This window comes from Triplophysa rosa, linkage group LG16 (assembly GCF_024868665.1).
Source record: "Triplophysa rosa linkage group LG16, Trosa_1v2, whole genome shotgun sequence".
NCBI classification, from domain to species: Eukaryota; Metazoa; Chordata; class Actinopteri; order Cypriniformes; family Nemacheilidae; genus Triplophysa; species Triplophysa rosa.
Window position 1 is genome coordinate 2,785,399 of NC_079905.1, and position 15,905 is coordinate 2,801,303.

Consider the following 15,905-nt stretch of genomic DNA (forward strand, 5'->3'; position numbering starts at 1 on the left):
AAGTTTAAGTTCAGTGTTTATGGATATTTGGTTTTGAAAGAACATTCCTGTCACTCAAAATCTTAGCCCTCGTTCTGGTGTTATAAGGGTTTTAGGAGCATTCTTTCCAAATGACTGACAAGTGTGTTCAGTTATTTCGCCAGACTGTGTGATGAATTACAGCCTCAACTGTAATAGGTTACATTTACATTTAGTCATTTAGCAGACACTTTTATCCAAAGCGACTTACAGAGAGTTCAGGGAGCAATAAAGCGGCATGTCATACAGGAGCAATAATACAATAGGTGCTAATACCAAGTTAATAGTTTCACAAAAGCCAGAACAATACCTGTTGAGAGAAAGAGAGAGGGTTAGGTTTTTTTCATTTGTCTGTCAAGTACTTACCGAAGAGATGTAGTTAAGTAGTTTTTTGAATGTTGTGAGAGATGTGGTTGACCGGACTGAGTTGGGAAGAATGTTCCACCAGGAAGAAGTTGTGATGTGAAGGAGAATGAGTGGGAATTCAAGCGATTTACCGCCCTTTGAGAAGGCAATACAAGACACCTCTCGTTTGCTGAACGCAGGGTTTTGTGATAAACTATAAACGGGAGGAGAGAGACAGGTCTGTAACTGTCGGTAATAGAGTAGTTGTGTAGTAGTAGGGATGTGGGGTTAAATTTATTTTTCGACAACACCTGATAAAAAGGCCTAAAAAGCATGATGCATTAAAGTGCCACGCAAATGAATGTTCATTCTAAACACATGACAACTGAGAGGTGAAACTGAGATTTTATGCTGTCAGAATAACCAGACGTTTTTCACCACAAACCATTTTTTTATTTAACAGCAATGTTTATTTCCAAACTTTTGACAGCAAGACCCAACCCACTGGTGCTGAGATGAAACCTGAGTAGCATTAATCTCTTCACCATTTTGTGTACTTCTTGTGGAGATTCATTTTCTCTGGGCTCTCCAAAGAAACCAAGAATGTATAAGAATGTTCAGCTTCATGAATTATGTTCTCAAAGTAAAGAAATATAATACATCATACAAAACGGGAGCTTTCTCTGAAGGTGGAAATAGTTCAAGAATGGAGTCAGGAATTCAGAGAGAGCGAGAGAGAATACCTGCCACGGATGTGCTGCAAATTTTATTGCAAATCATTCAGAGCGGCATCTTCAATTAAATAAACTGATCATGTGTGAGAAATTACACCGGAGACACAATGTACTGTGTGCATTTTGTCTCAATATCATCCTTTAGTGTTTGTCTTTTTTCAAAATAACCCCAAAATGTTTGTCACTTAAACCACATTTAAAGTGTGTGAATTGCATTTAATTATACACCTAAATGTAAAACCAAGTTTAAAAGTAAAATTCAATTTAAAAACTTTAGTTCAAAAGCTACCTTAAATGTTTAAATTAAGCCAAATTAATAAATCACTTGGATTTAAACTATTAAACTGATCTAAAAAAAAAACAGGGATGAAAATGGGGGGCAACAGGGGAAACGGAGACCAGGGAGTATTCAGTGAGGGAGAGGGTTTTATCTCAAAATGTCAAGGTTTTTCATCTTTTATCCAGCCTCCAAACACTAAACACATTAATAAAGTGGCTATTTGTATAAAAATATTAAAAATATCCCCAACTAGAGTCCACAAAGTGGCCATTTCCACCACTTATGAACTAAGTTTAACCAATTTCAAGCAAGATCTCTATCGCGTCTTTTTGCATGTCATATAAGTTACTGTGAAATAGGTGATACATATCTGACTGTTTACTTTCACTTATAGTCTATATCGGAATAAAGAATTAAAGGGACTGTTGTTCTTGCGGAATAAACCCCTTCAGTGAAGACCCCCGCTTCGCGTCGTGTCCTCTAAATCATGAACTGCTCTTGACTAAAGAAGTTTTGTTTCTTTATTTTCAACCCGTTCTCTCTCCTGACTCGTCACATATTTACGCTCGGTCAGCTCCCCTCAGCGTCACTTTTGAACGCGCAGGGTGTTTTGCCGTCGTTTTTCGACGAACGGGGAACTGCGTTGCTGTTCGCTAAATGCTCCAGACCGAGATGCGTGCGATTCTTATCATTTCATAATTATTTATGGTTTTAATATTTTGTAGCACCTCACCCTAAACCTAACCACCTCTCAGCCATATAAAACACGACACGCGAATAAAAGTACAGTCACAGGTATTTATTGCACAAACTGACAAAAAGCATTACAAAGTATTACAAACAACTCGTGTCGTTGACCTTTTTGCACCGAAGCCGTACGGTAACTTACGGCTTATATTAAGATGCCGTGCCATGTCGTGTCCGTGAATGCAAGTCGGCTCCCATTCAATGCTAACACCGGAACAGCTAGATTAGTGTTACGTTCGTGAACGAATCGTTCGTTTTGAACGAATCTTTCAAGTGAACGAATCGTTCTCGTTCACGAAAGGCAGTGACTCATATTTCTCGTTCACTGAAATCTCTCCCTCGAGCACAGAGCGTCTTGGCTTAAAAGAGTGTCTAAAGTTTCGTACACGAACGAAAGGACTGACTCTCGTTCGTGAACGACACGAATGAGCTGTTATTTCTCACTCGTGAACGAAAGATGAGGTCTCTTGTTCAACAAGTACATAAACGGACACAATGTAAAGATCCTTACAAAAAAATAAAACCATGCAAGCTGATGGTTAATGTAACAAAGACAAATTAACATTGTCATTGTATTGCATGGAAAATGTCAAGCCCTGTTTACCTGTGTTTTGTGTGCATTTTGTATCATGTATTGTTCTTTCAAATAAAAACGACTTCATTACGTTTAATTCATGTCATGCACTTCTCTAAAAACTGTAAAACAAAAAAGTATTTGGTTAGCTCTCAGTCGCGTCACGTCAGCAAATAGCATTCCAGTTCCGGCTGTGAAGGGACATGTAATTGGTTAGATCTTCCACTGAACGAATACGCCCACACTGACCGGCATGTTCAAGCTCAAATCGGTGCGCACTGCGCAACGTTTTGCTACGGTTTCCGGGTTGAACGACACGTTTCCTGGAAACGGTTTGCAACGGTGTGCAACAGGGTTTGAGATGCGTTTTCTCTTGTTTGGGGCTTGTTTGGGACGTGTCAAGAATGTCGGCCCAATCAGCAGCAACATGTGTATAACCCACGCGGTGTTAAAGAGACAGGTCGCACAATGGGTCCAAGTAAAGTCGTTTAAATGTGTCCGCTGCTGCTCGGTATACGCAACAATTGAAGATATTAGAAGAGATGTATTTTGCGATATTCAAAACGTATTTATGCCGATTTCATCAGGCTCCTAAAATTCTTCAAAAAGAACACAAAGAATGGCCTTCTCGGCTGACATAGTTCAACACTTGCGTCATCACAACAGGGCGTTCAACCGCACCACTGTTTCCGTTTAAAAACGTTTTGCAACGTTTTGGTCGCTGTTGAGTCTGAACGAGAGAGATAGATCTCGATCGTGAACGAATTGAACGAGAGTGTACACTGTAGGTCGGTCATTTAGCATGTGAGTCTCGTTCAGCAATCAGCAGAAAGCGGATGCAAAGCGCAGTTACAGGTAGGCTACTTTGCACGCGTGTTTATTTAAAACACATAAACTTCACGTTTAACATAATCCCAGATTTATGAATGTGTAAATGACCAAACAATTAACTTTATAATTATGCAGAAAAACCTTGTGCGTTGGTCATCTGAACCACTTATTTTATATATTTAATGAGTGCATCAGAGACAGACATTTTAATAAAGCCTGTAATCAGTTTATAAGTCCATTAATACGTTCGTTGACACAACACAACTCTTTTTCGCCACCTGCTGGCGTATTATAGAAATGGTCACTGAACGAGTCAGTGAACGAATCATTTTGGTGAACGAACTGATAAAGAACGAATCACTCAAATGAATCATAATTCCCATCACTAAGCTAGATGCAGTCGGTCGCGGGAGGAGCCAATACCGTGGAAGCCAGAATACATAGCATATAGTAATATGTATCGTATCGGGAGGCACTTGACACAGCCCTACCTTGGAATATCTGTATTTTTGAACGACATTGTGACTGCTTGTATCTTTTGTTTTAAATTACGATAAATAAACTGTACTTGCTCAAACTGCCTGAATAGTGTCATGTAAACACAATTATCCTGGCCATTAAACTTAAATTAAACCCCGAAACATCATTGCAAATTATATCGAATATACATAATGACGGTCAATTCGCTTGCCCTGCACGTCGAAAAACGACGCCAAAGGGGTACTCTGCGCGTTCAAAAGTGACGCCGAAGGGCGCTGACCGAGCGTAAATATGTGACGAGTACGGAGGGGGATATGTTGTTATTTTACATCAGTGTGTTTATTTAATTCATACAGTGAAGAAGCAGTGTTTCATTTCTACATTATTCAGTTTCGTTGTCAAAATGCTAATGGACTGCTACATAACCCTGTACCTAATAATAAGACTTTGTCAACCCCTTTGGCCTAAGTAGTCTGTCATTCTTTCTTTATTTTGAAGTGGAAGTGGAACACACCTACAGTATCCCTATACACTTGTCAGACATATTTTTTAAATGTCTACCTTTTGTTTATCCGTTGCATATGGAGTGTATTATGTAGCGCTTTAAAAATATACCTTACAAAAGCCATCTCTGTGTGTAGTTTTGGTTTATATACCCACTTATGAATTTACAATGCCCCCTCAGTCATTTCATCCTGCAGCCTATAGGGCCTCCAAATGTTTAGAACCGGCCCTGGAATCCAAGTTCATAGTGACAACACCAGAGTTCGTCAATTAATAATCACTTCAAGAATTCATCAATTACTAATCGTGTTCCATAAATGTCATTAGAGAGTGTCATTCATGAAAGTTACAAAATTACATTTAGTCATGTAGCAGACGCTTTTATCCAAAGCGATTTACAAATGAGGTAAACAATGGACAAATCACATCAAAACAGCGTTACGCAATAGTCTCAATTCTTCATAGAAAATCACGTACAAGAATAACATCATACCATCCCCATATCACATTTTTTTAATGACGTTTAATTAAATCAAGTGACTTGTTAAAACATTTTGATTTAACTTTAGTTCAAGACCTTAAATGTTTGTTGAATTTTTCAGGGTGACTTGGTTTGACGTTTTGTTGTATAGGTGTTTTTTTTACAGTTCTCATTTAACATTACAACATCTTAAAATGTGAATCTTTGATCAGTCAGGCCCCATTACACAACAGGTGGAGTAACCGGATCGACTAGAAGTGTGAAGTCACAAACCAGCTCTCAATGAAACACTCGGCTCAAGTGTTTGCTTCCCACAGAACAAAAGAGGGTCATGCCATGCGTAACATCCAGGAGTTAAATGGTTCCAGTGATTTGAAAAATCTGTCAAACATCAAAGGAGGTGAGTGAACTTGAACATGGGCTAGATGCATATGTGCAAGGTTTTACGAGAAAGCTTATTGATTTATTGAATTGTCAGTGTATGGTATAGCGGACATGACTTCATAGGACTTCACTATAATGTCTGATATGATACAGACCATTATCCTATAAACGAATTATTATGTTTCCAGTTACTGTCAGCTATGATATGTAACTTAATTAGCCTACATTAATAATCCAACGTGAAAAAATACATTTGTAACTTTAGCCTTTATAGTAAACTGTGGTATGGTGTAACATTACTCTTTGTTAATGTTTACTAGGGTTGTTCCGATTGACAATACTAGACATATCAGCTAGCTGATTCCTTAGACGATAGTTGGCTGTTTGCAAATATATGTTGCAAATTAATATTACAAACGCGCATTGCGCATTTCTTCGTGCAAGAGAGCTTGCAATGCACGCGCTTTTCCTCACGCCAGAGAGTTTATACTGTGCGGGCTTTTATTTTTCCGCGCACGAGATAGCTTGTGATGCGCGCGGCTCGGGCTTTTCCTGGCGCCAGAGAGAGTTTGTAATGTGCGGGGTTCAGTTTTCCGCGCACGAGAGAGCTTGTAATGCGCGCGGCTCGGGCTTTTCCTCGCGCTACAGAGAGTTTCCCTTACGAAAATTAACCATGTTTTTTTGTGGTACAAGTGTAGTAACCATGGTTTTTTGGTGCATTGATTACTCGGGGCAAAACCATGGTTTTACAACAGTAACCATCGTTTACTATGGTTTTTGCGAAAAACATGGTTTTCAAAACTATGGTTATTTTGTGATAACCATTGTTTTACTAACCATGTTTTTCAATTTTAACTGTAGTAAAACCACGGTAAATTTTCGAAAGGGTTGTAATATGTGGGGTTTGAGTTTTCCGCGCACCAGAGAGCTTGTGATGCGCACGGCTCGGGCTTTTCCTTGCAGGAATTGCTATATGCGTGAGGGTTTAAAACCAGCGCTGTTGTTCCCAGAGTTCCCGTTTGGCAATCAAGTGATAATAGCGCACGCGGGCATCAATGACGCATTTGGATTAATGATACTGACTTACAGCAAGTTTACTTTCTCTCGTTTAAATAGTTGCGATGTTGCCAACTGCACTGAACTTACACTCTGACAGAATGCTAATTGCAGTCACACATGAGAATTTTCTTTGCACGTTAGCTTCTGTTTTTGTCCACAAATCCAGCTCCTCGATACTGTCGTGTATCGGCGATCCACAGGCGGGCGATAGAACGATCTGACTATAGAGAATATCGCCCAACACTACTATATTATTCTGTAGTATTAACTATAGTGCATTGATGACTGTAGTAAACACTGTAGTATACTAGGGTAAAGTTAAAACACTATAGTTTACTATGCGGTCTAGTATTTTTTTTTCATGTGGAACGTCTAGACGAATCCATTTAACGAAAAGGCTAAAAATAAATAGGCTACAGTTTTATTTTAATTATTTAATTTGTCAAATTTCACGTTTTATTTCATGAATCATCATACACAACTTTCTCTCCGTAGGTCTACTTATAACTCTGCTTTCCCAATTTCTGGCGACTCCAAACTCCAGAGATGGCGATCGTATTACGCACATTGAGGCATCACCACCGCTATTTGACTTTTCTCCTCAGCTCCACTATTGTCCTGTTCTGTTTTCACTTTCAAAACTCAGTGGTGATTTTTACCTATAACTCTTATTTTCGTTATGTGTCCGAGCCCGCTCCGTGCGCGTGTGCCACCTGCGCGCTGGACCGGGGACGCGCGGACGGGTTCAGTGCGCGTTACGAACCGACAGTCCATCTGCTGCTCAACAGCAGCAACAGCGATTTACGCGCAGACGTCTTCGGGTGGTGGAAGGTAAGTTTGCTGAAACTTTGCATGAAGTTGCGCGTAAACGGGAATAGATGGCAACATTTAAATCTGTTGATAAACTTCCCAGCACATGCGTATTCTTTAAAAGCCAGTTACTTGCACATTAGTTTAAGTCGTATGGATCACATGCATTCATTGACCGAAAGATGTAAAAAAAGATGAACATACAGTATGGAAGATTTATGGTTAAAGATGGGCAGGGCTGTTTCCAAGCAGTTCCCAGCATGCTTTCCGTGAGAATGGATCGGGAGAGTAAAAGCAGAAATGAACGTCTAAACAAGATGAGACTTATAAATGTTTGATGATGTTTAGCTGAAAACTGGAACATGTGGTTGAGTCAAGATTAGCCTTTTGCTGCCATTTCTTTCATATAGAAGGTGTCAACAGCTCATTATGAGTTATTAATATCACTTTATTAAAACCACCAAGTGTTTTTTTCACACATGACAGCAAAGCTGTTCTTTTCTTCTCAGTTGTGTAAACTGCTGAACATGGCTTTATACAAACAACAATGGCTTGAAGACAATGGCTTGAAAAACGTCTTTTGTGTGATTATGTAGTTCAGTAGGTCAAACCGACGCTCATTTATTGCCTTTAGAACTGCTATTATGTCTCGATAGATTCAAGGGCCAAAAGATTCAAACATAACATGACATGATTCAAAACACATAGACAATAATAGTAAACAATTGAAGCATTAGAGCATTTCTTTATTCCACTGCTAAATAATAATGTATTATTATCATTATGTTCATTTTTAACTACCACACAGGGTCTACAAAATGTAACAAGTGTTGCCAACTACACAAGCGTGGTGAAGAACCTGTTTCCGCTCTTTTCGGATAAAGAACACTACTCAGATGCTGGTCCAGACCGCTGCAGAACCTGCGCTGTGGTCGGGAACTCCGGGAACCTGCTGAGATCCCATTATGGACCTCTCATAGATTCCAATGACTTTGTCATGAGGTACAATAGCACACAAACTTACATCTGACTTTAATTTGATGTTTTTATGTGTTGAGGACAAAGTCTGTGCTGTGTGTTTTCCTTCAGGATAAATAAGGGTCCAACGGGAGGTTTTGAGAAGGATGTGGGTTCTAGAACCACTCACAGGATCATGTACCCTGAGAGCTCTGTGGATGTGGACAACTCCACTCACCTGGTGTTTTCTGCTTTTAAGATTCTGGATATAGAGTGGCTCATCAGTGCCTTCACCACTAAAACCATCACAAAGTAAGATTTACTGATTCTAATGATAGAACGTCCAAAATCTAACGCTATACTCGAACCAAGGGAGGCTCTCATAGTGAAATTAACCATGAAATCAAAAACGACTATTTTTATATTTTAATGTATTATTGCAGAGGTGTTTTTTTTATATGCATTTAATCTGTCATCAAAAATATTAACAACAACATCTCTGTACAACATTCTCTCGGCCTGGGGGTGGAACTATACTGACTGTCAAGTGGCCAGGCATCCAACGATCCAATCAATTCCCAAAAGATGAACACATTTTTTTTCTCATTCCTGAAGCCGTTTCACTCGGCTATTGGATTGTAGACTGTATATTAAAAGCGTTTGATTTTATGAAAAATGTAGTATTTTGATTAACATTATTTCATCAGAATCAGAAAGAGCTTTATTGCCAAGTGTGCTTGGACACACAAGGAATTTGTCTTAGTGAAAGAAGCTTCATGTGCACATACAGGTTAAAAAAGTGACAAGGCACAGGTAACAAAAGGTAAAAAATAAATATGTGAGAGACAATACACATTTGACAAAAAGGACAATATTAGACAGAAGAACAATAGACAGTATATTGTATGTACAGATGTGCTACAAATTATACTGTGTTATATACAAGTTATGCAGGGGAATGTGGATAGCTGAATATTATATCAACAACATATGTATAATAAATATGAGAATAAATATTCATCAATTAAAAGTTCCTTGAGTAACTGTTAGATTAATTGTACGATTTCTGAGCTCCAAGCATTATCAGACCACATTGCAAACATAATTGGTTTTTCAAAGATTTATGTCAATCAGATACACCCACCCACAACAGAGACACCGTTTACATTTTCAAGGAGGCTAAACTATACTTGGTAAATCTATAGTTGTCTGTATTACAGTAGACTAAAAGAAAGTATTGTAACATCAGCTTTAAAACAAACCATCTTGCTGTAGGTTTACCCATAAAACCATGAATGAGTTTAAGTCATTTAAGAGGAATTATTAAAAAACAACAACAGGGATATTTCATTTAAGTGAAACTTGAAGTTAACGTTTTGATTTGGTCTCTTCTGTTCGTTCCCAGAACATATATGAACGTGTCATCCACAATACAGGCAAATAAGGACAAGGTGATCAGCACATATTTTCTTCAAATAAATACATTTACTAACAACAGAAAATTATTTTTTGTTCAAATGTGATGTAGGAGAAATCAAACTATACCAGATCACAACATTATATTAGTTCATTCACAAGAGTGTTTCACAAGGGTCTTGTTATTTTTTCTCTTTAGGTGATGATACTCCACCCAGAATTTATGAAATATGTTTATGTGAATTGGACGGACAGTCACGGAAGATATCCGTCCACAGGCTTCCTAACGCTGATGTTCGCTCTGCACATCTGTGATGAGGTAAAACATTCATTATACGTCTCAAATAAACAAATATTTTCTCGAGAAATTGTATGTTGTGATTCCAGTGTGACATTGGTTTTGTTGTGGAGTGAGGTTTGTTTAACGTTCACATCACCATTGAGGTTTTTAGTACAAGCTGTTTATACAAAAACAAATAGCCTCTGTTTGGATTGTAAATATTAATTTAATTTGGATGTGTGATATTTGGACCAGTGACAAAGATAAAGGGAAGGAACAGGATGCAGTTTCCACTATTTACTGTAACTCAAGATTTACTACATTTATCGCCTCTTTGTTCTTTTTCTTTTTTCTCAAATATGAAAGGATGAAATGCACAAGTTATTCCGTGAGAACATAATCGTGCGCTAAAGCTCTTTTCAATGATGAAGACATGAACTCCTTCTCTCTCACAGGTGAATGTTTTCGGGTTTGGAGCTACAAAAGCTGGACAGTGGCATCATTATTTTGATGAAACGTTGACTCTGTATGTTAATGAAAGTCATGCGGGAGACTTTGAATATCAGATGATCCTTCGACTTGAGCAGGAGAAGAGGATTGTGATGTTCAAGGGTTGGACATGAACCAAAACGATTTGGAAACGTTGCCAGAACATTGTGTTGTTGTTTCTTTGCAATATTGCATTTTGTAGTTTGGTGTAGTGGACTTTAACTAAAACATCAGATTAAAAACTAAATCACTAAAACTAAAAAACACTAAAACATTGCCAGCGATGGCTCCGAGTGTGTATAAGGACATTTTGGTTATTAAAACAAACTAGACAGGTTGATCAGCACCTGCGGATTGTTCCACTCTTTTACTTGAAAACAAACAATATTTTCATCATTTTTAGTATATAACAGTTAAGTAACCCAAGATGAGGCCCAAAATATTCTCAGGATTCTTGATGTCAGGATTGCACAGTATATCTTGATATCAGAAGTCAATATGGCTTGCAGACGTAGTCCTGAAAGCGCAGTGAATATTGAGGAACGTCAGAACGATGGACCAATCAGAATCAATATTCCAGAAAGCCGTGTCTGTCATTTCATCTGCTATACATTCTCAAGGAACATAGAATTGATTAGAATTTGTTGTATTGTCATTTATTCTTGTTTGTTTACTTGTTATTGTTTGTTTTTGGATTTAATGCTTGTGAATGCAAGAACAGGATTATTGTGTGTATATTGTGTGAAAACGCTCGGCCGTGTTGTTCTTTGATGTTTACATTTGTCTACGTTGGAATAAAAGCTCTGGATCCTTGTTCTCCATTGTGATACAAACAGATACATCGAATCTCGGAGATGAAACCTTATTCAATAAAAAATTTTAAGCAGTGGATTGTCTGATTTGAGCTGTGTGTTGGGAGGCTTTTGAGGTTCGTCTTTTTATTTAATTTCTCTAAACTAAATTTTTTGCATTAATATAAAGTCTAAAATGGAATGAGTCAGGACGGGTGATTCATAAACACGTGACTGATGGCTATGAATTGTTTCACAATGGTGAGTGTTATTTTAACACGGTGTTATTATAATCACATATGACATCAATCAATGTCGCTTTGACACAGATTCAGCTCACAAGCGCATAGAAATATAAGCCTGCTGAAAAAACATAGAAACCCAATAGAATAATGCCCAAAACAATACTAAACAAAGTATTAGATAGCACCTTCAGCTTAAAGTGCTGAGGTGTTGAAATAGGGTGACTAAAGCTTTGTTACCGGAATGAAAATCTTGTCTTATTTCATTGTCATTACATTGTTAAACACAATACTACAAAAACATAAACAAAACACATCTTACAATGTGTGATCGTATAAATCCAATAAAGTTTTTGAAAAACTTTCACAGAACATTTTTACACAGAATTTTAATGTACAGTTAAAGGTTTATTGCAAGTTTAAACATCAATAGCTAAATAGGAACGAAGAAGTATACCTAAAGTGCCAAAATGATCTACAGTATAAATACTAAACTCTGCGTATGATGTTAAGTGCACTTGAACTTACAAGTACACTTGCAGAATGAATACTACTAAACTAATACTGTAGTTTACTAGGAGTATACTTCAAAGTGTACTTTCATGAGCTAAAAATGTGCTAAAAGCTGTGAACTATAAGTTTACTCGTAGTAGTTGCAGTACAAACTAAATAGTTGTAACGTGGTTGTGTACTATTTTACTATTGTTGTACTTAAAATATACTCGACGTGTATACTCAATGTACTCAAAAGTATATTAAAAGAGGGTCAGAAGTCCCTATACAGTATTGACACTTGGAAGTTAACTAGAAAAGACATTGATATTAGTACATAAAGTTGCAATATACTTACAAAACTTTACTTATACTGAATGAATTGATTCTGAAGTACGCAGTATTCAGATCCATTCACTGGAGAAAAAGAGAGAAAATGTAATGATATAAATTCCCCCAAAGCAAACTGTCAATCACAGTAAAATTACCTCCAGCAAATTGAATGTGCCATAAACTGATCTTCACCGATCTTCAAAGTTAATTTGTTGTATTGGTTAACTAGATCTCTTCTAATATTAAATACAAATGGAACAATAGTATAATGTAATTTATAAATAAAATATAAAAGACTACGAAAGGTACACAGATGTTTCACTGCTAAAACATGTTTAAAATGTGACGCGTTCATGCTAGAAATTCTGTGGAATCAGGACTGTAAACCTGCATAACAACATAACAGCACAGCCACAAAATGACTTATTGATTCTGTACACATCCAAAACAAGCATTGACAGAAGACCTTTTTGTTTACCTGTTTCAAACAGGCTGTTTGTTTTCCTCAGGATCAGATTCACAGCACAAAACAATATGTTAGTCCTCATAGAGATGATGCTGTACGAGGCTTGTGTTCTTTTGTTATTGGGTCTGACATTAGGCTACTGGAAGAAAGAGGTCAAACTGTGTTTCAGTAGGTGAACAATGTGTCATTCAAGTTTATAAAGTTGTAGTTTCATCCTGTTCGTATGCCATGTACTGTAATTTCCCCAAATGTCTCAATTACTAACAAGTACTTTGTTTAGATTGGCCTGTAAGCACGCATTGAGTCTTGTGTTGGTGTTTTTGGTCATTCATATTTTCATATTAAAGACACAAAGAGCTATTTATATAACATGTTAAAATATCTGTTTCCTGATCAATTCTGGCCACGTCTATATATATATTTAATTAATAACACTTTATGCAGAAATATTGTACAAACATGCTATAGTGCCAGATTGAAATCCAGTGAACATGCACACCACCTAGTGGACATATGTTGTATATTTATGAATTAAGATTTGGGGGGCAAACTAAGTGAAATTAATATAGCTTTATAAAGAGAAACTGAGTGAAAATGCTGTCGCTAAAGAAAAATTTAGGAAAAGCCATCAATTGTTATTTAATCTGTAATCTAACAAATGTGTAAAGAGCTTAATGACAGTAAAAGACAAAGTGTTGAATTTGTTAATGTTTTGAAAAGAATATTGGACCTTTATAAAAGCGTTTTTATTATATTAGAGAATACACGTGAGTTAGATTACATACATCACATTTCTGGAAAGACATATTTTCTCTTTCAGTTGTACTGCCCTCTTCTGGTGAGAAAAGACACCTACAGTCTTCTTAAGGCCCAATAGGAACTATTTTTGTAAAGCACACTTTGCAGTCAAAGCATATTTTACTGCTACACTGTATTTTTTCCATATGTCTCTGTGAGTTTACTGTAAAGTTGCTGTGCAACAAGGACAAACTGTGAAAAGCGCTATAGAGGTCATTTTAGTTTAATTTGAATCTACAGTAAAAAAAATGTAGATCAGACATGACAAGTATTGAAAGGAACATGTTTTAAATTGAATGTGACTTCAAAATGATTACAATTATTGTAAATGTGCTAAAAACAATGGTAACACATGATAACATTAACATGACTTTAAAGGAAAGCATAAACAAATGAATAACATAAACATAAATTGAATGTGACTTTAGTGTGATAACAATTATTGTGAAGATGCTAAACAGTTATAATATAAATGTCTTTAAACATGAGAAAGATATTTTGATAGTAATGTACTATCGCACCTACTGTATGTGATGTTAGTATATGAATCAACCTATACAGCCTTTCAACTTGATGATCTTGAAACATATCAATTTACTGATCTGAAGTAGGTATATATATATACACTCACCTAAAGGATTATTAGGAACACCTGTTCAATTTCTCATTAATGCAATTATCTAATCAACCAATCACATGGCAGTTGCTTCAATGCATTTAGGGGTGTGGTCCTGGTCAAGACAATCTCCTGAACTCCAAACTGAATGTCAGAATGGGAAAGAAAGGTGATTTAAGCAATTTTGAGCGTGGCATGGTTGTTGGTGCCAGACGGGCCGGTCTGAGTATTTCACAATCTGCTCAGTTACTGGGATTTTCACGCACAACCATTTCTAGGGTTTACAAAGAATGGTGTGAAAAGGGAAAAACATCCAGTATGCGGCAGTCCTGTGGGCGAAAATGCCTTGTTGATGCTAGAGGTCAGAGGAGAATGGGCCGACTGATTCAAGCTGATAGAAGAGCAACTTTGACTGAAATAACCACTCGTTACAACCGAGGTATGCAGCAAAGCATTTGTGAAGCCACAACACGCACAACCTTGAGGCAGATGGGCTACAACAGCAGAAGACCCCACCGGGTACCACTCATCTCCACTACAAATAGGAAAAAGAGGCTACAATTTGCACGAGCTCACCAAAATTGGACAGTTGAAGACTGGAAAAATGTTGCCTGGTCTGATGAGTCTCGATTTCTGTTGAGACATTCAAATGGTAGAGTCAGAATTTGGCGTAAACAGAATGAGAACATGGATCCATCATGCCTTGTTACCACTGTGCAGGCTGGTGGTGGTGGTGTAATGGTGTCGGGGATGTTTTCTTGGCACACTTTAGGCCCCTTAGTGCCAATTGGGCATCGTTTAAATGCCACGGCCTACCTGAGCATTGTTTCTGACCATGTCCATCCCTTTATGACCACCATGTACCCATCCTCTAATGGCTACTTCCAGCAGGATAATGCACCATGTCACAAAGCTCGAATCATTTCAAATTGGTTTCTTGAACATGACAATGAGTTCACTGTACTAGAATGGCCCCCACAGTCACCAGATCTCAACCCGATAGAACATCTTTGGGATGTGGTGGAACGGGAGCTTCGTGCCCTGGATGTGCATCCCACAAATCTCCATCAACTGCAAGATGCTATCCTATCAATATGGGCCAACATTTCTAAAGAATGCTTTCAGCACCTTGTTGAATCAATGCCACGTAGAATTAAGGCAGTTCTGAAGGCGAAAGGGGGTCAAACACCGTATTAGTATGGTGTTCCTAATAATCCTTTAGGTGAGTGTATATTTATTAAAAGTAGATCATAAACTGTAAACTTCAATAACAAAATAAGTTTCATTTATAATTGTCTAAAATACGTGTAACATGTATATATAATTATTGTAATATGTTTTAGTGATATTTGTGTGCCATTCTGTTGAAAATCATTTACTGCATCTTTTACCCTTACAGGTGTCTGTGCATTTCATCATCCTCCTCATCACCATCATCCGCACTAGGAACGTCTAAACTAAGTGTAACGGCTCTGTGGTCAGTTGATAGTTCATCTGAGAGTATTTTACATTCTGTTGCTGGCTCGATATATTGTTCCATCATCAAGAAATAGTCCAGTCTGGTTTGGACAGCCACCCCATTTTTCCGGGTTGTCCGTGTGTATTCTCTTCCATCTGGGTGTTTATTTCTCCAGACATCAATGTATGGCCAAACCTTCTTGAACATCTTTCTCCGTCTCTTGTGGTCATTTCTCCTATAATGCGCCATGTCCAAATAAGATTCATTGTTACATTGAAGTCTCCATCTATTACACGAATGCCACATTGCCATTTGATGT

The 15,905-nt window shown here is 37.5% G+C and overlaps 1 protein-coding gene across 1 annotated transcript; it reads left to right on the top strand.

The window, feature by feature from the left end:
- Nucleotides 1-5,265: 5,265 nt before the first annotated feature.
- LOC130566795 (CMP-N-acetylneuraminate-beta-galactosamide-alpha-2,3-sialyltransferase 1-like) lies at nt 5,266-11,278 on the top strand. The gene is made up of 7 exons (XM_057354576.1): nt 5,266-5,394; nt 6,933-7,268; nt 8,056-8,249; nt 8,337-8,516; nt 9,610-9,655; nt 9,820-9,939; nt 10,356-11,278. The coding sequence occupies exons 2-7, from the start codon at nt 6,984-6,986 to the stop codon at nt 10,521-10,523; spliced, it is 993 nt and encodes a 330-aa protein (XP_057210559.1). The 5' UTR covers nt 5,266-5,394; nt 6,933-6,983; the 3' UTR covers nt 10,524-11,278.
- Nucleotides 11,279-15,905: the final 4,627 nt, after the last annotated feature.